This window comes from Triticum aestivum, chromosome 6D (genome assembly GCF_018294505.1).
Source record: "Triticum aestivum cultivar Chinese Spring chromosome 6D, IWGSC CS RefSeq v2.1, whole genome shotgun sequence".
Taxonomy (NCBI): Eukaryota; Viridiplantae; Streptophyta; class Magnoliopsida; order Poales; family Poaceae; genus Triticum; species Triticum aestivum.
In genome coordinates this window covers 484,335,965-484,358,627 of record NC_057811.1, presented here as the reverse complement: position 1 = coordinate 484,358,627, position 22,663 = coordinate 484,335,965, and the positions used below count along the sequence as shown (strand labels likewise).

Here is a 22,663-nt window from a genome sequence, read left to right as displayed (position 1 = left end):
CAAGCATATGAAAGTACAGACAGTGTCAAGAGTATATTGAGATTAATTAACATTTGTTAATTATGTATAATCCATGCTTTAGGGAACCGTCCTGCGGCTGTTAATTTCGCAACCGCAGACATTTATATATAATAAGGGGGATTATCATCAACAAAGAATACACTGTTCTTTAGTCCACGTCATGATTTTGTGATGCATGCATACTTTTCTTCTGGTTTAGTAATGGCTGGAATTTGTAATAATTTGCAGTCGGCCATGCAGACGCACGTTGGTCATCGGTAATTAGGATTTTGGAGGACAAGATTTGACTCTCACTGTTTCATTCTCTCCTTTCAAGATAAGGAATTTTCATATCTGTGTGTTGATTGGTGAGGCACGTCATTGTAATTTTCTCCTTGCTGCTGGCGCGCGGAAATAACAACACATGGAAAACAGAGCAAAATACGTATGTTCAGTTGAGAATACATGCTTAGCTTAGATTTGTCTCAAAGTGATTTAGGAAGAGTGAAACATATCTGAAAACAGAGGACATGCCATAATACTCCATTTGCTGAAACGTGAAGCTTGTCTGCCATATGCAAGCAGTGACAGCCATGGAATAAGGACCAGGTTGTTTACTGTGGGTAGAGCAGCTAATTTAGTGCAAACAGAGCAGGAAATGCTTCAGCTACAAGTCTCGCTTAGTAATCTACTGACAACTCTGAATTTCTGTGCTCCCTCTGCTTGAAATGGAAAGCGAAACTGTGGGGAAAGTGGACGATGAGGACCTTCAGCACGACGGAGGCATCGTTATAGAGGCGTGGGACGCTCCCAGTCCGCGCATGATGCTGCCGCGACAGCTCGCCTGCAGAACGAGAGGGGTTGCGGCGGTGTGTGAAACTTTTCTGCTTGTGTTACGGTCTAGAAACATGAGCTTCTGTTGCTAATTTGCCACACTAGTACACTACAACTGACTCAACCACTGAAGTTTTATCATACTGATTTATTTATTTATTTAAGATAGTAGGAACAGTAATTGCGTGATTTGACAGTGCAATTGTCTGTGACGAATAGATAGTTCTAGGCCGCTAGCTAGAGTTCTTTCCTCACCATAACATTTATATTTTCGTCGGAAATGTATGAACACTTAGAACAATAGATTCCTATCATCTCCTTAATAGAAAGCTAGTTGGTCCTTCAGAGGGAGCAAAAACAGCCGCCGACTGGAATGTTGTTGGGTGGCGCTCTCTCTCCGGACGAAGGTAGACGAAGCACTGGAGACTTGATGTTTTCCCGGCGACGTACGCCACGGCGCTCAAACGCCTTTTCCTTTTATGAAGTTGGACAGACCACGCAGTTACAAAACTCAGAGTACAGCCGCTTTTGTAGCTCTTGGGGACGCAGCGCACACTGCCCAGCGGCCTAACCGCATGAGGCACGCCCGTAGAAGTGCCACCTCCACATGACGCGGCCAGCGATGACTACGCACACAACTAACTACGGCCACGCTACTGACGCCAACGGACTGCGACTCGCACTCGAGCATAGACGCGGCTACGCACCGGCGTCCGGTCTAGACCTACACGATGGACACAAACGCGAGCACGGACTCACGCGCCACCGGGATACACATACACAAGCCATGACCCAGCCTCGTGGACCCGATCTGGACGCACCGACGCCGGCCGCACCGCCACGGACCTGATCTGGCGCACGGATGCTGGTCACACCGCCACGGACCCGATCTAGCGCACGGACGCCCGTCGCATCGTGATCCGCCACGGCTTATTCCCAACAAATGTGTTAGTTGTGCGAGGCTGGAGAATCTTGTTAGACAGATTGAAAGGAGAATGGACAGAGCAACTTGTCTATTCAAGTTCCACCGCAACTGCAACATAGGTGTATGGTCTACCAGCCACGTCTTGGTCTTGCCATGCATACATTTTCTATGCTCAAGGTGTGGCTAGAATTTCTCATGATTTGGACAGTACCATGCACAACACGGCAGACAAGTTGGAGCTGGAATTTCTATCGAAGATTTGCTCAATAACACCAATAATATCTGTACATTGTGGGTCAGGAGGTCACACATCTAGCATTAAGGTCCATAGGTTTTTTGAATGTTTGCCACTCTCCCTTTGTTTCCCACATGTACATTAGTTGATGTACTCAGCAATCAGCAAAAGGAATCAAAATCACAGTTTAGAAAAAATCATCAGGATTTGTGATGCTGGCCTAGTACCGACCACTCCTATTGTATTGTCTACAGTTTAGAAAAAACCATCAGGATCTTTTCATGCTGTACGCATACTTTCCAAACGATTTGGACAGTCCCTGAATTGCAGCACTGCGCCCGTATGTCAGGAACCGTCCCTGAATCTCGCCCGCCACATCCAGGAGGCACGGCCGTCACAAAGAAACCATACGTACGAATGCTGGACATATCTCTGTCCGATTGTGGCTGAAAAGTACAGAGAAGAACTGGAACGATCCTGCCAGAGTAATTATTCAGGAGCAGTGGAACGGTCTGACAAGGTTGACGAACTTGAGGTCCTCGCTCCGGTAGCGGACAGCCTTCAGATAAGGCAGTGAGTAAAATTGCAGATAATTCAGACGCAAGTCTGTGGACGTGATGATGCTGTAGAGGGTTTTTAAACTCCTGCGGCCTCAGCAATCCAACTCACACACACACACACACACACACACACACACCTCACCACCCGGCCGGCAGCAAAACCATGGAAGGAAGCAGGCCGCCGTTCCGAGCGATCCGGCCGAGCAAAGGTGCCATACCATACGTACTCTGTTCTCCTCAAGTATCAAGTATAGTACTGCTAAGCAAACATTCATCTTTTTGGTCTTGGCGTCAACTACGCTAGCTGTGAGCCTGTGATAGATGAAGAACCTCTTTCTTCACATCATTTGTGAAGTCGGCAGCATCCTCGATCTAATGCTATTATTGTCATTGTTGCTGCTCATTTACACTTCACACTTGCAGGTAAGGGAGGCCATCTTACATGTGCCAGTCAAGCGGCCAGGCTCGCCCACATCCTTACACTACTGTCGTCGCTGCTCGTTTCTTGTGGAGTCGGCACCATCCTTTTGTAATGAAACTAAAATGGTTCAACATCTCCTTTGGATTGTCATTGGATAAACTTCTGTATCGCAATATAAATCTCATGCAAGAGCGATGAGAGCGGAGGAGAGCGAGGCGGAAACGAGGCCGCCTGAGGCGATCGCCGATCTTCCGCGGTCGGCGCGCTCCTCGCCCGTAGGCGGCGCAGGGGGGCCGGCACAGATCGGTTCTTGTTCTCTCAGTCCTCGCGCGGTGGTGTCGACGAGAGGGAAGGATGGGCCGACGGGATCTGGCGGGGACCATGTCGCCTCGCCGCAGCTTGTCAGCGGACGGGAGGAGAGACGATGGAATCAATGGCGGGTTTCTTTTGCTGACAGGTCGGATCCGGGCGTATGGATCGAAGGGCGCCTTCGATTAACTTTGCCTTCGCGCTGGATGGCGCTCCTCGATCTGGAGAATGAAGTGCTCGCCGGCGACTACCTTCCGGACGGCGACGTGATTGAGGTGGGGTTTCAATTCAATTTTGATTCTTATATCGTGGTTGTCGGCGATTGCGTGCAGATCGACGTACGCACAAAGGCAACGGAGATGATTGACTTGACGGGGTACATGGCGATGGCGATGGTGGAGCCGGGGGCGTCGACATCTGCCCGCGAAGTTGCTTCCGGTGATCGCCGGAGGGTGGGTGGGAGATTTTGGGTGCTGGCGGATGATGACAGCGGGGATGACGAGGTAGATGACGGGCGCTCCGGAGGATCGATGACCTGCTCGCCTACTCCCTCGGATATTCTTTGTGAGGCTTGCTCCGGCCAAGATGAGGAAGAGGTGGCAGAGATGGTGGAGAAGGTCGTCCCTCCCGAGGACCCGGCAAGGAACGGACTGCAGTCCGGCGAGAAGTTGGAGCTGCTCCGGCGTGTCGTGCATCGGAGGATGGCGTCGAACGCACCTCGGCCCTGGAGGGGTCCAATTCCCAAGGTGAGTCTTCCCAAACTTACTGTTTTTGATCTGGTTGCGCCGGAGGCGTGGACGGCAGTGGTCAGACGGCAGAAGGGCGGTCGTGCGGCGGCTGGCCGGTAGCAGGCGGCGCCGGCGGCTTCGCTCGGGATCGCGGCGGCGAGGGCCCTGCGTTTGAAATCCTTGATTGGCGCGTGTGGGCCTCCGGTGGCTACTGGGCCTCCTTCGGCTGGGTATGTGGCCCAGTGCGAAGGGACTGCAGTTGGGTCGGGCCTCGTTTTACTGGAAAAGGACGTGAGGGAGGCATGCAGTGGTCGACCCAGATCATCTTCTCCCTGCTCGCGCCGTAGGGTTCTGGTGCGGCGCCTCCCTCATCGGCGGGCGGATCCAGGCGGTCGTGCGCGTCGCATTCCCCCGCTAGCGTCCATGGCGGGACGTGGGGTGGCGGGGAAGAGACCGGCCGAGCTTCCCGTGACGGGTCGCGCTGGGACTGCGCCGGGCGGCGGTCGTGGTGCGGCGACTGCTGTGCCACCGCCATCTGCGGCCATCGGTTGTGGAGCTGGCCGGGGCGCGGTGCCCCCTATGTCGCTTACGGGAGGGCGTGGCGGAACGGTGCCGGGTGCGGTCGTCGGGCGTAGTGCTACGGTGTCTGCCGGAGCTCGCGCACCGGTCAATGCGGCCTCAGGATCGGCGCCTGGTCGTGGTGGCCAGACTAGTGGGGCTGCGGGCCGGGGCGGCACGGCGACTAAGCCGCCAACGACAGGGGCGACGGGGGCTGTGGGGCATCTGCCTAGGCAAGCACCGCCACCTAACTTCGTCACCAAACCTGTGGCTGGTGCTCATGCCGCGCCTCGGGGACAATGGGGAGACGATGGTTTTGACGCGTATGGGGCAGGTGTGCACCGTGGCTCGTCGTCAACGGGTGGCGGCCGAGGCTACGCTTGGCAGAGCGACGGTTCGGCCGAGCGTCCGTTTCTGGGCCCCCAGGGTGGTTTTGTTGAGGGTGCTTCTGGTCCGGATGCTAGACAGCGTGGTGGCTTCCGTGGGCATCGTGGTGGTCGGGGCGGGCGAGGGGCCCGGTACCGTCCACGACCGCCGCCTCCACCGGTCGTTGTCGAGCAGATGACTGATTACGGGGCTGCAGAGGAGCCTATGTTGCCCGCCCACGCGATGGAGGTAGTGACGGCTCTTGCTTCTGCTCCGGTTTCTGAGAATGAGGTTTTGCCTGATGTGTCCGCGGAGATGATGGACAAGGCTGAGTCTGATAGAGCGTCCAAGTGGGCACGCAGGAAGGAAAAGATGCTATGCTATCGTTGCGGAGACAAGGGTCACTTCATTGCGGAGTGTGTGGCACGCTTGTGTGATACCTGTGGTAAGCTGGCACATGAATCTGGGGAATGTCCTTTACTGCGTGATCAGGCCCCTTCACTCAAGATGTATGGAGTATACTGTGCTGAGATCACTTTTTTCGAGTCTCCGTCTGAGCACGAGGTGTCTGACGAGTCTCCGAGTAAGACCACGGGGATTGTCAAGGTCACCAGAGGGGAGGTGTCTGAGGCACAGATAGTGCAGAGGCTTCGAGAGCTGGCTCCTGGGGATTTCCAGTGGGACCTTGTCGGTCTTGCTGATAAGATGTTCAGGGTCAAGTGCCCGTCTGTGGAGGATCTGCAGCGGTTGCTGAGTTTTGGGATGTGTAAGGTCCCGGGTACTGATGGTATCCTTGAGTTTCAGGAGTGGAAGCTTGTTGAGCCTCAGGGCATACCGCTTACGCAAGCGTGGCTACGCTTTTCCGGGGCACCTTCCTCCCCACTGCAGGATGCTCGGGTTGTGGCCAGTTTGGGCATTCTTGTGGGGAAGCCTGAGCGTGTGGACATGACTTTCACCAGAGCTCAAGGGATTGCTCGGGTTTTGGTCAGTATTTTGAATGTTGAGTATGTGCCGGAAGTGGTTAAATGGGCTTATCGAGGCAGGATTTATAATCTGGTTATTGAGTTTGAGGACGAGAGCCTGTTGTCTGCACTGGCTCACGTGTCTGATGTTGATATGCATGAGGGTGACGGTGGCGCGGGAGTTCAGGAACCGCCGGCCGAGGACTCTGGACGACAGCTGTCTATGGGGCCGGGGTCCGACACCGCGACGACCGGGGATGGGGCTGCTCAGCCCTCCTCGGTGCCTTCGAAGTCGCTGAGATTTGGGTCCTTCGAACCTTTTTCTGCACCGCCGAGGTTGTCGAGCGATCGGGTGGAGTCCGAGGAGGCCTTTGAGCTCGCTTTGCCTGCTTTGGATTTTCTGGATGCTGTGGACTCGGGTTCTGGGGATCTCTGGGTTTCATCACTTGCGGTCAGGGGGGCGGAGGAGGTGAGTCAGCAGGTGGCCACTCCCTCGTCTGGTCAGCGCGGGGTTCCCCCTCAGGAGACGCCGCAGCTTACAGGGCCTCGTGTGCAGGGAGGAGACATAGGCCAGGCGGTCTCGGGTTCTTTTTGTGCTGAGGGCAGGGATGCGGGGCAGGTGGCTCCCGTGTCCTCTTCTTCCCTGGGAGGAGGTCCGGGTCAGGAGGACTCGGATGCTTCTTCTCCCGTGGTGTCTTCTTCTCAGATGGTGCCGGTTTCGCCTTCGGGAGTGGGCTCGGGGCAGGCGGCTTCGGAGCTTTCTCCTATGGTGGTGCCCTCTCCGGTGCAGGTTGGGGAGCCAGGACGGGCGGTCCTGGCTATGTCTCCACCACCATCGGCGATGGCCTCGTCTGGTGCGGCGCGCCAGGCGTCCCTTCCTACTGGTGCCACTGTGGGGCGGCCCATGCAGGGCGCTCGGACGGCGGGTTGGGGTGAGGCAGGAGGCCGTACCCCATCCGCGATCTCTCGGGAGGAGGTCATTGCGTTTGGCGGGATCCAGGATCCCTTGTCTGAGGGGCGCCGGGTGAGTGACCGTCTCCAGGCACATCCGGATGTGGACGACATCCAGCAACGGTGCGCCATGAGGGCGGCCAAGCTTCGTGAGGTCGAGGTCACTACTGGTATGTCGGTCAATTTTTCCAATTCCATTTTGCATTTTTCAAATGATGAGATTCTTGATAATGCAAATCAACTAGGGGTTTCTCTTGGTAGTAATGAAACTGAAATTTCTAATTCTATTAATGATCTACTTGACCTAGAGGCTGAGCGGGCCTTAGAGATGATTCGCAATATTGCAGCTGTTAAACCCATGTGTGATTCGGAGGTTGATGCGCTTGGGGTCAGGGCGCTTGATAATTTTTGTGCGGGTCTTTTGCCTTCTAGTTCTGAGGCGGGGGTAGAGGAGGTCTCTACTGAGATAGGCTTGGCAAGCCCCTCTGACACTGGGTATGAGGACCAGTTGCAGAGTCAAGCTATCCCAAAGCGCAAGTGGAAACGGAAGGTATACCCGTTGTCCGCAGTGCGTAGGAGTGCTAGGATGCGTTCGGCAAAAACAATTTACGATGAACTATGAAAGGAATCTTTTGGAATAGCAGAGGTCTGAGAGACTTGGCTAAAAGAAGGTTTCTTGCTGAGGTGTCTGTCGAGCATCACTTAGATTTTATCGCTCTTTTGGAGACGGGGAGAGATAATTTTGCGCCTCAGTTTCTAAATTCTTTGTCGGGGGGTATTGAATTTGATTGGCATTGCTTGCCGCCGAGAGGGAGATCGGGTGGAATCCTACTCGGCGTTAGGTGCGAGATGCTTGAGGTTCGCCGTGTGGTTATGGGAGACTTTGCAGTCAAGTTCCGGGTGCGGTCGAAGGGAGATGGGTTTAATTGGGCTCTGGTTGCGGTTTATGGGGCTGCGCAGCCCGAGCTCAAGCCCGATTTCTTGGCTGATCTAGTTCGGATGTGTGGTTCCGAGCAGTTGCCGTACCTGGTGGGGGGTGATTTCAATATTATTAGAAGGCGTGAGGATAAGAACAATGATAACTTCGACGGCAGATGGTCGTTCATGTTCAATACTATCATTGAGAGTTTGAACCTGAGAGAAATTGAGCTCTCGAGCAGAAAATTCACCTGGGCTAATGCGCTGCCAAATCCGACGTATGAGAAGTTGGACCGTGTGTTGGCTAGTGTCGATTGGGAACAGAAGTTTCCTCTAGTAACAGTCCAGGCCTTATCCCGTGGTATCTCTGATCACACGCCGCTTTTTGTGGACTCTGGTCAGCCCTCCCATTTGGGGAACAAGAATGTGTTCTCCTTTGAGATGGCTTGGTTTGAACGTGAAGGATTCTTTGATCTTGTAGCTAGAGAGTGGGCTAAGGATTCAGGAGGAATCACTGCGCTTCAGCGCTGGCAGAATAAGATCAGGCACTTGAGGAGTGTCATGCGTGGATGAGCTAAGCATCTTAGCGGGATTTATAAGGTTGAAAAGGAAAGGCTTCTGTCACTTATTCAGTCCCTAGATGTAAAGGCAGAAACCACGCTTCTGCCAGTCGCGGAGCTTCAAACCAAGCTGGACGCGGAATTGAGGCTGAAAGAACTTCTTAGGGAAGAAGAGTTGAAGTGGGCGTTGCGGGCCAAGGTACGGAGAGTCGTCCAGGGGGACGCGAACACTGAATTTTTTCACATGATTGCTAATGGTAAGCATCGAAAGAAGAGGATCTTTCAGCTTGAGCAAGATGAGGGAACAATTGTAGGACAGGAGAACCTAAAATTGTACATTACTGAGTTCTATAAGCAGTTGTTTGGTCCTCCAGAAAACAATTGTGTGTCTCTGGATGAGTCCAGGGTTGAGGATGTTCCTCAGCTCACAGTTGTGGAGAATGATGTTCTGACGGCTCCTTTTACCGAGAAAGAGGTATTTGAGGCCGTTTCACAGATGGAAACTAACAAAGCGCCGGGCCCAGATGGATTTCCAGCGGAGTTTTATAAGAAATGCTGGTTTATCATTAAAGGTGATTTGTTGCCTTTGTTCAATGATCTGTTTGCTGGGCAGCTTCATCTTTTTCAGCTAAATTTTGGAACGATCACACTTCTTCCAAAGAAAACAGAGGCTGTGAGAATTGAGCAATTCAGGCCAATCTGTCTTCTTAATGTTAGTTTCAAAATTTTCACCAAGGTCGGGACCAATAGGCTCTCACAGATCGCGCATGCTGTTGTGCAGCCTACCCAAACTGCCTTCATGCCGGACAGGAACATCCTTGAGGGTGTTGTGGTCCTACATGAAACGCTCCATGAAATCCACACGAAAAAGCTGGATGGGGTTGTTTTCAAAGTGGATTTTGAAAAAGCGTATGACAAAGTCAAATGGCCTTTCCTTCAACAGGCTTTACGCATGAAGGGTTTTGATGAGGCCTGGCGACGCCAGGTAGAATCCTTTACGCAAAAAGGTAGTGTTGGAATTAAAGTAAATGATGATATAGGTCATTATTTTCAGACACACAAAGGCCTGAGGCAAGGAGACCCAATGTCCCCTATATTGTTCAACATTGTAGTCGATATGTTGGCCATTGTCATAGGCAGGGCAAAGAACGCCGGTCAGGTAGGTGGCTTGGTGCCTAACCTAGTTGATGGGGGTGTATCCATTTTGCAGTACGCTGATGATACAATCATCTTCATGGAGCATGACCTGGCAAAAGCGAGAAACATGAAGCTGGTGTTGTGTTTATTTGAACAATTGTCCGGTTTAAAGATTAACTTTCATAAAAGCGAGTTGTTCTGCTTTGGTAGAGCCAAGGAGGAACAAGAGGCTTATAGACAATTGTTTGGTTGTGAATTAGGGGCTTTACCTTTTACTTACCTAGGTATACCCATTCATCATCGTAAGCTCACGAACAGAGAGTGGAAATGTATCGAAGATCGGTTCGAAAAGAAACTTAGTTGTTGGAAGGGCAAACTTCTGTCTTATGGAGGCCGGTTAATTCTTATTAATTCGGTGCTCACAAGTTTGCCGATGTTCCTACTATCTTTCTTTGAGGTTTCAGTTGGGGTCAGGAAAAGGCTGGACTTCTATCGGTCAAGATTTTTTTGGCAGAGCGATGATCTTAAGAGAAAGTATAGACTCGCCAAGTGGGATATTATTTGTCGTCCCAAGGATCAGGGGGGGTTGGGTATCGAGAATCTTAAGGTCAAGAACAGATGCCTGCTTAGTAAGTGGCTATATAAGTTATCAGTTGGGACTGATGCGACTTGGGCACAGATACTTCGTAACAAGTATCTGCAATCCAAAACCTTGTCACAGGTGACAATGAGACCAACTGATTCGCCATTTTGGAAGGGGCTTATGAGAGTTAAGTCAGCCTTCTTTAATAGAACAAAGTTTATAGTCGGAGCTGGTAACGATACTCGCTTCTGGGAGGACACTTGGCTTGGTGAGACACCCTTGGCATTACAGTACCCAACTCTGTATCGTATTGTGCATCGCCGTGACGCGCTTGTGGCAACGATTATGCAGGCCACCCCTCTTAATATTCAGTTTAGGAGGGTGCTTGTTGGTAATAGATGGGAAGCTTGGCTTCATCTGGTGCGTAGACTGATGGAGGTTCAGCTACAACATCAGCCCGATCAGTTGTGTTGGAAACTTACTAGGTCTGGACAATTCACCGTTAAATCGATGTACATCGATGTTATTAACTCGAGTGTCATTCCTAACTCCAAACATGTTTGGAAAGTCAAAGTTCCTTTGAAAATCAAAGTGTTTATGTGGTTTGTCCATAAACAGGTTATTCTAACAAAGGACAACTTGGTTAAGCGCAATTGGACAGGATCTACTAGGTGTAGTTTCTGTGATCGGGATGAAACCATTAAGCATCTATTCTTTGAGTGCCCGTTGGCAAGGATTTTGTGGCGCTCAGTGCAAATTGCTTTTAACATTACTCCTCCGAGTTCGGTCGGGTCGTTATTTGGAACGTGGCTGGATGGGATAGAGTCCGTTACAGCTAGACACATTCGTGTAGGAGTTTGTGCGTTGTTATGGGCAATTTGGAACTGCAGAAATGATTTGGCTTTTAACAGAATAACTACTATTCATTTTTTGCAGGTTGTATTCCGTGCTACGGCGTTGATCCGTATGTGGTCCCTACTCACTCCGACGGAGGCCAGGGAGCGTTTGGTTACTGGATATGTCCGGTGGGAGATGGTAGCGCGGGATATATTCAACCGGTTTGGATGGCGGTCATGTAATAGGATAGGCAATTAGTTTTCCTACCTTTATTTCTGCCAGCCGGTTGTGGCTTTATAACTTTTTTGTTTTCATGTCGAGGTCTATGTGAGCTCGACATTGTTTTCTTTTACGACTCTTAGACTTTGTTGAACCTATTTTATTTATATATGTTGCCGTATGCATCTTCCAGATGCAGAGGCCGGGGAGTCCCCCCTTTTCCAAAAAAAAAATCCGCTGCTCCTCAATGAGGACAGTCCATGACAACAGCACGGACATGATGTCGCTGCTAGATTTCAAGCGGGCCATCACCAACGACTCGAGGCATGCCTTGAGATCATGGCACGTCGGCGTCCCCCTTTGCAGTTGGGAGGTTGTTCTCTGCAGCGACCCGAAGCATCCTGGGCGAGTCATTGAGCTGAACCTTAGGAACCTATTATTGTCAGGCACGATTTCACCGTCCCTCAGGAATCTAACGTTCCTTTGGGGACTGGACCTGACCATGAATGGCTTCACCGGCGAGATACCTCATCTCAACCGTCTCCAAAGATTGAATTACCTTCTCTTGGGACAGAACTCACTGCGAGGGATCATTCCGGATACTCTTACAAACTGCTCCAATCTACAGTACCTAGACCTGTCCGGCAACTTACTAATAGGAGAAGTTCCCAGCGATATAGGCCGCCTATCCAATCTAGTGTTATTATATCTTGAAGGAAATAATCTCAACGGAGAAATCCCACCAAGCCTAAAAAACAGCAGTCAGCTTCAACTGATCTCGCTTGCTGATAATAAGCTCACCGGAACCATTCCTGATGAGTTGGGAAAACTCCCAAATCTTTCTCATTTATACCTTGAAGAAAATAGGCTATCAGGTCGAATCCCAGAAACCCTGTACAAATACAATCAGTCTTCTCTCCAAAAGTTATTCTTAAGTTCCAATATGCTTGGGAAAACATTGCCATCTAACTTTGGTGACACCCTCCCGAATCTTGCATATCTCTATCTGGACGATAACAATTTAATTTGATGGTCATCTCCCAGCGTCACTTGGCAATATTTCAGAGCTAGAAGACTTAGACTTGTCATTCAACAATTTCGTTGGTCAAGTTCCATGTTCTTTTATATGTATAAATATAATCCTTGCTTTAGGGAACCGTAATGTGGTTGCTAATTTGGCAACCACCACCTCACCACATAGAGGGAAGCAGCACATTCCCAGTCCACGTCATGGTCTTGCAATGCTTGCATATTTATCTTCTAGTTAAGTGATGGATGAAATTTACAATGATTTGAACAATCGACGAAATCAGTAAGCACATTATCAGTAATTCGGCTTTTAGAGGGGCAGTATGCGTATTCTGAGTTTGTGTTTCACTGGTGATAGCAGTTTTCTCTTTGCTGTTGGCTGGAAATAATAACGCATGGAAGGAACATAGAACAAAATCAGTAAGCACGTGCATAGAGTTCAACCAAGAATCCGCGGGCATGCAATTTGAGGAAGTAAATCACCACCTGACGGCAATGTGGAAAGCAAAAATCAGGAAACAGCAATTTCTGGTTTAGATTCACAACCTTCAGAAGAGATGGAAGGCAATATCGAGCAGCACCATTCGATATGATTGCGACAGTAAAAATGGAAGTTGCGACAAGATCTCACACCAAGATACAACACACCATGGCATTCGTCACGATGTCGGTCGAATGTGGTGGGTTTCCTGGCAGTGCTTGAACTCGCTTTTCCCTTTCCCTTCTCCCTGAACATGTTTCTGGAACTGCTGTATTTCCGTTCATTGCAAAGGGGTTAAGCCCGGTTCAATATATATATATATATATATATATATACACACACACACACACACATATATAGGTCTAATTGACATTGCAACCGTCGCCGGGACGAAGAGCACCGAAGTGCCTGCTGCCATAGCGGGACGTGGTCTGGTGTAGCAGAAGCAGAAGAAGAACAAGAAGAAGAGATGGACTGAAATGTTTATCTTAGTTTACTTTTGAGTTGAGCATGAGAAGCTTTATTTTACCTCTTCACCTGCCTGCCCTAAAATTTGAACTGTCAAATCTGCATCTTGATGTAAATACACATGGATCATAAGAAGTTGATAGAAACGGTTGAGCGTTCCTTCAGTTTTGACGTGAGCGTACTTCCAGTTTTCAGTGCTCAAAATACAACTGCCACATAGTTTTTGGATGCAGACAGAAAGTAATCACAACAACAGAAATTCAGACCAGGAACCAAACCGCAAAGTTATCACAGTTTCTTTAGATCGGCAACAAACAGGATTGATCTACAAACTGCTGAGCAAGACGAACTTACTATCAGGAACAAAAATAACTAATGTCCTCATGGCAGTTAACACAACCACTTATGAAGAGATCAGCATAGATTCTCCCAAGTTACAGGAGAGATCTCCGACTTCAGTTTCTCACGACACAAACACTTCCGAAGAGTCCAACATAGATTGTCCCAACTTCACAGGCAATGGGTATTTGTCACCCTAGAATTCAGCGATGAAGTAATCCAAAAGCCGAGCCCTGACGGGTTGCAGACCTGACGAAGCAGACGAGAAGAAGCAGAGCTTTGAAAGAACTAGTCACTGATGATGTACATTATTGGCTTTGACAGCAAAGCTGAGTCTTGAGATTTGGTTAGGTGAACCGCTTCTCTCCTTGGCTGAAGAAGTATGCGCACACAAGGCTGTAAGGTTGTGTGCCTTTAACCTGAAATGGATGGATCATCACATTATTTGGCTTAAGACTGTTTCAGAACTGAAGCAGAGTATATCAGAGTGAATCAGTGAAGCAGAGAAGAAATGATGTATTTATAAACAATCATCACGGTGGAACATTGGAAGTTGTCGTCTTGTGAGCTGCCTTTTCTTTGCTTTGATCAGGCATATACAACCATGCCCTTCCTCTGGGCGGGCCGACCAGTTGAAGCCCTTGGAGCAGGTGACATTTATTTGCTTTGATCACGCACTGTATCGACTCCACCATGTCTGTCCTCTGGGCCGGCCAGTTGGAGCCATCGGAGCAGGTGACCGCCTGCGTCGTTGGTGGTTACAGATGCCCAAGAAGCAAAAGTGAAGTTGAAAAGATGGAAAGAAGTGGCTTTTTATATCTGCAATCTGTTTTGATCAGATGTACCCCAAGTGTTTGGATTTTGCGGAAGTTGCTTTTGTGTGTGACCTAGTAGATATTTCATATTTTTGGAACATTCCAAGTCAGGGGATTCTTGCCACCGACGCATCAGGCATATGCACGCGAGGGAAGCAAAATCCCACCCAGCGAAGAAACCGCCAAATTTGAGGAGAATATATTTTTTGGTGAATTGGAGTGTAGGTACTGTGTAGTAGCTAGGATAATTTTTGTGAGTGCAAATGAGTTGAGGAGAATATAGGCCCTTTGCATATCAAAGGAATTGAGAATAATTGAAACTCCAACTTTGGAATTTACTAAATATAGAAAAATATTTTTGTGGAGAGGGAAAGGTGTTGGATACTGTCCTAGAGAGTGAGGATGACTAGGAGAATGATTTATCATGACAGAATAAATTTTTGGACAAAGTTAGAAGTATTTGAAAAGAGTAAAGTGGCCACATCCTTGGAAAAAATTTAAATACTACCAAAACTTTTTCCTAAGATGAGAAATGCTTTTGAAAAGAAATTACCCAATTAATAAACCATCCAAATCAGAACCATTTAAAATTTTGAAAACCCAAGGAAAATATTTTTGGTTGTTACATTTAGTGGGGTGACACCGAAGTAGTGTTTTACAATGATGCCTGCTTCAGAGTTTCAGAGCAAAAGAAAAGAAAAGCAGAGTCACAGAAACACAACGAAGAGAGTAGCATTTTGGGTACGGGCAACACATGCCTTTTTTCTTCTTTTTTAGTTAACCTATTCAGTACAACAGACGGTTGAATTTATACATGATTCAGTTGCCAACACAATAATTGCAATGTTGTCAAATCTAGCATGCTTTTAGGGAGACAATAATAGACCAGGCATACTACTATTCAACATTGATACGTTCACACTAAAAATATAGCATCTACTGGTATACTTTCCTTTGCCACACTACAAATATGACATCTAATTGCTAAACGTCTACTTTCAAAATTATATCATTTTCCATCTATCTTGATTAGTACAAAAAGATGACCTCTATGATCCATATATTCTACATCTGCAGTTACTGTAATACACAAATTTCCGTCACTTTTGGAGCATAACAAAAAAAACTCACATGATCCATAGATAAAATTATACAACCTTCCTACTTTTCACCCATAGAACGAACTAATCAGCTAGCTATGCAAGAAAAATAATTACAATAAAGCAACAAGGACTCGCAATTATGAATAATAAAGCACACATGAACCAACTGAATTCACAAATACTTTCACGCCACCAGCTTGCTTTTGAACCCACTGTCTCCTTTTCCCTCATTACAAAAAGAAACAGAGGCACACACACCAGCTCCCCAATAGGCGGCGTGCCGCCGTGCCTCCGCCAGCTACTATGCATTAATTGGTGCAAACTAGCGAACGTTGCTTCAGTTTTGAATGCTCACAGCACAACTGCCACACATATATAGGTTTTCGACCAGTCTACTGGTTTTCTCCAGTGTACTAGTAGTATATATAGTTGTCTACGAACATACTCGTGTATGACGGGGGTACTAAGTAAAGAACTCAAGTCACCATGTGCAGAGCTCAGACCTCATCTTTGAACTGATCCGTGAAGTGTTTTTGCTTTCCGAGAAGACATACTCCACCACTTCAGCTGATTGATCACACCACACATGTGCTTCTGCAGTCCCTGCAGAATGGATAGGTTCAATATCTGGTTAACGCGCATTTTAGTTTAGTTTGAAATTCCAAGCCACTATATGAAACAGAACAACATATGTACATAGCAAGCAGTGTAAAGAAAGCTTAATTGGTAGGCTCCATTTAGATATAAAGATTGGTAGAACACTTACAATGTTTTTGATCTGGGAAAGCTTGGTTCACACAACAGCCTCAGTTCACTGATGTCAGAATTGTGTACCATCAGGGGACCGGTGAGTTGTTGCATACACCTTGGCAAATACTTGATGCTCGTGTATCCATAACCTCAATCTCTTCCAATGATTTTCAGGTTTTCAAGGCTCTTCGGAAGGGACATTATCCTATAGCAGCCTGAGAGTGTAAGCGTTTGAAGGTTTTTGAGGCTTCCAAGGCTCTCCGGAAGGGACTCTAGTTTCTGGCACCGTGAGAGGTTGAGTGTTTGAAGGTTTTTGAGGCTTCCAAGGCTCTCCGGAAGGGACTCTAGTTGAACGCAATTCTTGAGGTTGAGTGTTTGAAGGTTTTTGAGGCTTCCAAGGCTCTTCGGAAGGGACTCTAGTTTCTGGCAGTATGTTAGGTCGAGTGTTTGAAGGTTTTTGAGGCTTCCAAGGCTCTCCGGAAGGGACTCTAGTTTCTGGCAGTATGAGAGGTCGAGTGTTTGAAGGTTTTTGAGGCTTCCAAGGCTCTCCGGAAGGGACTCTAGTTGAACGCATTCCCTAAGGTTGAATGTTTGAAGGTTTTTTAGCCTTCCAAGGCTCATTGGAAGGGACTTTAGATTAATGCACATTGAGGGGTTGAGTGTTTGAAGGTTTTGCAGGCTTCCAAGGCTCTTCGGAAGGGATTTTAGATGAAAGCAGTGTGAGAGGTGGAGTGTTTGAAGGTTTTGGAGGCTTCCAATGCTCTTTCGAAGCGACTTTAGTTTCTTGCAGAATGAGAGGTCGAGTGTTTGAAGGTTTTTGAGGTTTCCAAGGCTCTCCGGAAGGGACTCTAGTTTTTGGCACCGTGAGAGGTTGAGTGTTTGAAGGTTTTTGAGGCTTCCAAGGCTCTCCGGAAGGGACTCTAGTTGAACGCAACCTGAGAGGTCGAGCGTTTGAAGGTTTTGTAGGCTTCCAAGAGTCTCTGGTATGACTTCGACACTGGTACAATAAGATAAGTCAAGATGCGCTAGACTCCCAAGTTTGCCAACTGAGCTTGGTATTGCAGAAATTTTATTTGGTCCATTGAGGTTTAGGTAACGTAGTTTTGAGAGCCGAGTAATACTCTCGGGAAATTGCCGATCTTGCAGCTTCGGAGCAATAAGAAACTCCAGTTGCTTCAGTTGTCCTAGAGCGCTTGGAAACTCTGTGATGGAGCATCCAGATAGATCCAAGACACGCAAGCACTTTGGAAATGAAAATGCACCACCATGATATTCACAATCTGTAAAATGCATCGCCCTTAACTTAGGTGGGAAAATAGTTGACATCTTCCTCGCCTTGAGGTAATCTGAAATATTGCAATTTGTAAGAGACGCATAGCGGCAGTATTCTTTTCTTCTAGCACCGCTCGCTATTTCAGTATCAAAGACAACCAACTCTTCAGTAATGACCGATCTTGCGAGATCATGCACCAGATCGTGCATGGTGAAGATTGTTTTTGCATATGGCTGAAACAAATAATAGCATTAATTCCTCCAAAAAAATTGTCAAGAGAATGGTATTGTTTATATAAATGATGTGACATGATCCTTTTAGAAAAAGATTGATATGCTCAACTCAGCAGGCCGTAAGTGGCGAAAGTGGCTGTGGTGCAAATGCGGACGTGTTTAGAGAACTGGGAACTGAAATACAATTTCTCTCGGAGAGCGCCGGGGAGGGGGGGAGGGGGTTACTGAAGGAGTGACATAACTTTAGGGTGCACCAATGCACTTTACTGACACATATTCAAGACTCTTAATTAATTAATTCCATCTTGTACGTGTTACATATTTTTAGGGAAAATTATTGTCCACCCAAATATAGACTGGATTTGACAAGCCAAACAAAATACAATACTATGCATTAACTGTATGTGTAGTGATCCAAATGGGCTGGTTTTTGACAAGGGTAAACTACAACAGGATGGATGAAGGAGTTACTTTTGTTTTTACTCGAGGCAGGTCCATATATGCTCCCCCACACTTGGGCAATTTTAAGAGGAAAGAGTGTCAAGTGTAATCTGGTGCACCAATATCTTGAGTGCTTTATTTGCCACTAAGGACAAAACATATACATGGATTAATGTACCAAACTGTCAACATATATAAGATGTATGTATGCTTCTGCACAGTAACTGTTGCATGCCATTTGATAATTGAGTAAAAAAGAATATTCTTCATTCTATACTGCCAGGTAGTAATGCCGTGGTAACTCACCATGCACCATTTTGAATGCTGAAGAAAAGACATCCCAAGGAATTGCCTAACATACTTCTCGCCAAGTTGTATGGCCGAAAAATTATTAGATGGCTCGATGAAACCCAGAGAAATCCATTGCTGGATAAGAGCATCTTTACTTATATTGTGACCTTTAGGAAAGATGCCACAATATGCAAAGCATAACCTCAAATATGGTGTCAAAGTATTGTAACTTAACTTCAAGGATGGTAACACTGTACTATCAGAAAATGGTTCGTCCCAAATATCACTATTGCACATTGCTTTCCAGTCACTAAGATCCATTCCAGATAGCAAGAATCCAAGTGCTTGAGCTGCTAATGGCAAACCTCCACATTTCCTTGCAATCTTCTGTCCAACTGGTTCAACTTGCTCTTTATCAGATCTAGACTCAAAGCCACTATTTTGCTTGATTATTCTCCAGCACATGTCATTGTCCAAGAGATCTAACATGTATGGTTCAACAGTACAAAATTTTCTTGCAATGTCTATGTTGCGTGTTGTGACTAAGACTTGCATCTTGGAGCTTACATTCAACATAAGCTTGAGTTGATTCAGTTGGGAGTTATCTGCCTCCCAAAGGTCATCTAAAACAAGCAGAGTCTTCTTATCTTCAAGTAGATGTTTAAGGTGTTGGCTTATCAACTGCAGTGTATCAAGATTCTCGCTTCCTTTTTCCAGTAGTTGAGAAATTATGGAGTTCCCTATTTTTTTCAAGTCAAACACCTGGGATACATAGACCCATACCCGATGATCATAATCTTTGAACTTAGCATCATTGAAGACCAGTTGTGCCAAAGTTGTCTTTCCTATGCCTCCAAGCCCACAAATAGGAAGAACTATGGTATCTTCTTTGTTGTTGTCGTTTTTGGATAACAAAGAAAGAGCATTCATCATGTCTCTGTCTCTCCCTATGATGAGTGATTCAATGACATTTGACGTTGTTTCCCGTGGATCAGGAAACTGGTGCACATTTATTAGGCTGGAATTATCATATGTGAATTTGAAACTCTCATGATCCTCTTTGATCTTCCTCAGCTGACCTCTCATCTTCTTCATCTTATAAGCCATGGTAATCTTGGGTGCAATAGCAAAACAGTCCAGCTTCCCAATCATCTACAAGGAATTTCAACAAGTGATTATGATAATATAAAACCTGGGAGCAACTACACCCGGCTTTAATAAGATGTAGTATTTTCGATCCCTCTACCCCAGCCTTGGCGCAGTGGTAAAGCTGCTGCCTTGTGACCATGAGGTCACGGGTTCAAGTCCTGGAAACAGCCTCTTGCAGAAATGTAGGGAAAGGATGCGTACAATAGACCCAAAATGGTCGGACCTTTCCCCAGACCCTGCGCAAGCGGGAGCTACACGCACTGGGCTGTCCTTTATTTTCGATCCCTCTACCCGTAACTACATGCTGCATGGTAGATATATAAATCCCAACACAATTGGAATTTAACGTAAAACTTTTGGACGGATGTAAAACATAGCTTCCCTTGTAGTACAATTTTTTATTCTTAGGGCCCGTTTGGATCTTCTCCAGCTTCACGAAATAGCCATCTTCCTGAGAAGCCAACCCCCGCCAGCTTCTGACGGGAGAAGAATGCGTTCGGCATCGATGAGCAGCTCCTCTCCATCATCATGGGCTGGCAGCCCGGGAAGTGACTTTGAGGCCCAGTTTGGTGGCTCGTAACGAGAGGAAAACAGATTGAGCGAAGGAAATCGGTTCGCATCGAGGCACTTTGGAAGGGCATTTCCATGTAATTACAAGCAACTTCTCCTCCTTTACGTGAAGCTGCACTTCTGCTGCTCCTGGGATTTGTGCTGCGGGCTGGTCGATCTCCTGGAGCGGGATTCTAGGAGCTGAACCGTTCGGGCGGCTTCTCGCGGGCTTCTCAGGGAAGCTGGAAGCCGGAGGAGTTCCGAACAGGCCCTTATACACCTAATTTTACGGTCGGGATTTGTACACCAGATTTAAGTAGGCTATAAATGCCTCTTGTACACCCATGATTCTTTATTTTTAGAAGGGCACCGACAAATTTCATGCTTTAAATGTTGCAATTAACTAGTGCACCAGTTGCTGAAATTGGAAAGTACGTTCAGATGATCAAGCATAGTGGATTCAATGGATTTGTTCCTAATAAACACATGAGCAGCAGATTTCTCGAACTGGCCCTCCCCAACACCATAATTTCACTAATCCTGCCTCCACCACTGATCAAGCATGGTTTTGTGGACAATAATATAATTAATAATCAAATTATTTGACCAAAGCAACAAACTCTGTACTAGCTAGGAATATTAATTAACCAAAACCAATTGAGATAAGGCAAGGGCGGCATATGTATACCTTTCTGGAGGCTGGTTCACTGTTAGCTTGGAACTCATCGAGCATGTAAGAGATGTCGTAGGCAGCGTTCTTGAGCTGGTTGAGCCACAGCCGCACCAACTCCTCCGAGACAGACCGCCTCTCAGCATCCTTGAGCGCCGCCTCCATGTACTGCAATGTGTCCTTCATGTCCTTGAGGTCGTCCTTGAAGTTGCACAGCATCGTGACCTCATCCCCAATGGCAGAACCCAGCTTATTGCCCACCGCTGAGACCACAGCCGAGGCGAGCAAACCGGCTACATGCGCCATGTTGTTCGTCTTCACCGTACCTTTTCTCTCTCAAGTTGTATGCCAATTGGATGAGATGTGAACGCAACCGAGTACCAGAAATGACGCATGCAGTTACCAACTCATGCATGGTCATATGTATGGCCCCATGCTCCACCGAGATGGAAAGGGATCGTCTACCTTGCTTAATTGTGATAATGCACACAGCACAGCACACGTTAGCTTTAGCTTTACCAGCAGGCAAGGGTCAAGAAAAGAATCTCAAGTATTTCTTCATGTGAAGGAAAAAGGAAAGGAACCAGGAAGAAGAAAAGAATGTGAACTCCCTCAGAAAGGTAAAGGAATTGAGAAGAATCCTATTCCCTGATGCATTATTTGGTTTGTATATAACTTTTGAGCTGTTTTAAGTCTATCAATTTTTTTAGTTCTGGGGATTTCACAGTTGCCTTCAACCCAAAAAAATCATAACCAGTTTACAATACAGATAGCAGGATCACAAACAAAAAAGAGAATCAAAAGATCTGTAGGATTACTTACAGTGAACTCACCTTCTTTGTATCTGCTGCCAGGATGCTTGAGCAAATTTAGCAATCTCCTTGGCATCTTCGTTAAATTTCAATATCCTGCAAAAAAATATTGCATCAGTGTATATAGAATAGAGCTGGGAACAAAAAGAGAGAATACACATTGTGATGCTCTTGCTTGCTTGTGTGACTGAAGATCTTTCCAAAGGAGGCAAGAACCAGATGTGCTCCCCAACTTCAAACTTTGCATCACCTTAAAGCATGTATTCTTCATATATTCCGTGCGTGTTTGTGACTGTACTGAATGTACTGTAGTGTTCGAGAGAGAATTAATTTGGAAGTCATGTATAGAGCAAAGGTTTTTGTACCAGCTCTTGGTATTTTGGATATGTGATACTGATACCAGAAGCTAAGTTCTGTGATCAGAGTTGGCATCACACACAGCATGAATTTGTGGCCCTGGGTACAGTTAAGAACCGTATTCAGTAAACAACCTGAATTTGTCGATTCAGAATCCCTTTTTCTAGATGACGAGTGAAAGCAGAGCATCTCTCTGCCGAGCTGATTTGGGACTAATGCCTGAGGAGTGGAATCGAGGCGTTGGTGTTCGTTCGATCTATACACTTTGGGAGCACCTGGTGGTTCTTGATTTCTGTCCATGTGCCATGTCAATGTCACCAGACTCTGCTGACTTGGAGGTGCTTTGCTGAAACAGAGACCCTTATATATACATCTGTTTTTTCCTGTTTGCATGCATGTGAAACAGGGAGTGCCTACTTTCAGCATTATTCTACACTTTTCAGTTCGTTTTCTGTTCCGATGTTTTTCCCTGGAAACAAGTTTACTGCCTGAAGATGTGTTGACTATGGGATGGCACAAAATAATCTGTTGCAACACAGTTTGCTCACATTTTTGTCCTTGTTTTACATGTCCATCATGAGAACCAGAAATTTTTATATTGGCTTCAGTTCCTGGGTGCTGTAACACGAGTCAGTACTTTCCATAGACTGCTGGCTGCTGTAAACACGAATCTTGATTGTGCACATAACAAAGCAGAAACTAGCACATGCACTGATGGTGGGCAAGCAAATATAGCCAAATTACATCTCTGGCATGAAAGAGACTCTAGACATAAAACCGACCTTTTGGGCGTCCTGTAA

General features: G+C 47.0%; 2 protein-coding genes across 2 annotated transcripts; one reads left to right on the top strand and one right to left on the bottom strand.

Moving 5' to 3' along the window:
- Positions 1-2,666: 2,666 nt before the first annotated feature.
- On the top strand, positions 2,667-9,011 carry LOC123142783 (uncharacterized). The gene is made up of 5 exons (XM_044561537.1): positions 2,667-2,763; positions 2,978-6,972; positions 7,282-7,399; positions 8,686-8,899; positions 8,941-9,011. The coding sequence occupies exons 2-5, from the start codon at positions 4,436-4,438 to the stop codon at positions 9,009-9,011; spliced, it is 2,940 nt and encodes a 979-aa protein (XP_044417472.1). The 5' UTR covers positions 2,667-2,763; positions 2,978-4,435.
- A 4,344-nt stretch (positions 9,012-13,355) lies between these two features.
- Positions 13,356-21,077, bottom strand: LOC123146232 (putative disease resistance protein RGA3). The gene is made up of 5 exons (XM_044565840.1): positions 20,713-21,077; positions 18,342-19,478; positions 16,105-17,594; positions 15,842-15,941; positions 13,356-13,839 (listed from the first exon to the last, which is right to left on the bottom strand). The coding sequence occupies exons 1-3, from the start codon at positions 20,998-21,000 to the stop codon at positions 16,239-16,241; spliced, it is 2,781 nt and encodes a 926-aa protein (XP_044421775.1). The 5' UTR covers positions 21,001-21,077; the 3' UTR covers positions 13,356-13,839; positions 15,842-15,941; positions 16,105-16,238.
- Between the last annotated feature and the right edge of the window lie 1,586 nt (positions 21,078-22,663).

Coding starts and splice junctions, on each gene's coding strand:
- LOC123146232 (XM_044565840.1), bottom strand. CDS start 21,000: ATGGCGCATGTAGCCGGTTTGCTCGCCTCGGCTGTGGTCTCAGCGGTG. Junction 19,479..20,712: donor GTGAACCAGCCTCCAGAAAG/GTATACATATGC, acceptor AATTCCTTGTAG/ATGATTGGGAAGCTGGACTG. Junction 17,595..18,341: donor AGCATTCAAAATGGTGCATG/GTGAGTTACCAC, acceptor TATTTGTTTCAG/CCATATGCAAAAACAATCTT.
- LOC123142783 (XM_044561537.1), top strand. CDS start 4,436: ATGGCGGGACGTGGGGTGGCGGGGAAGAGACCGGCCGAGCTTCCCGTG. Junction 6,973..7,281: donor GTGGACGACATCCAGCAACG/GTGCGCCATGAG, acceptor TTTGCCTTCTAG/TTCTGAGGCGGGGGTAGAGG. Junction 8,900..8,940: donor ATGCTGGTTTATCATTAAAG/GTGATTTGTTGC, acceptor TTTGCTGGGCAG/CTTCATCTTTTTCAGCTAAA.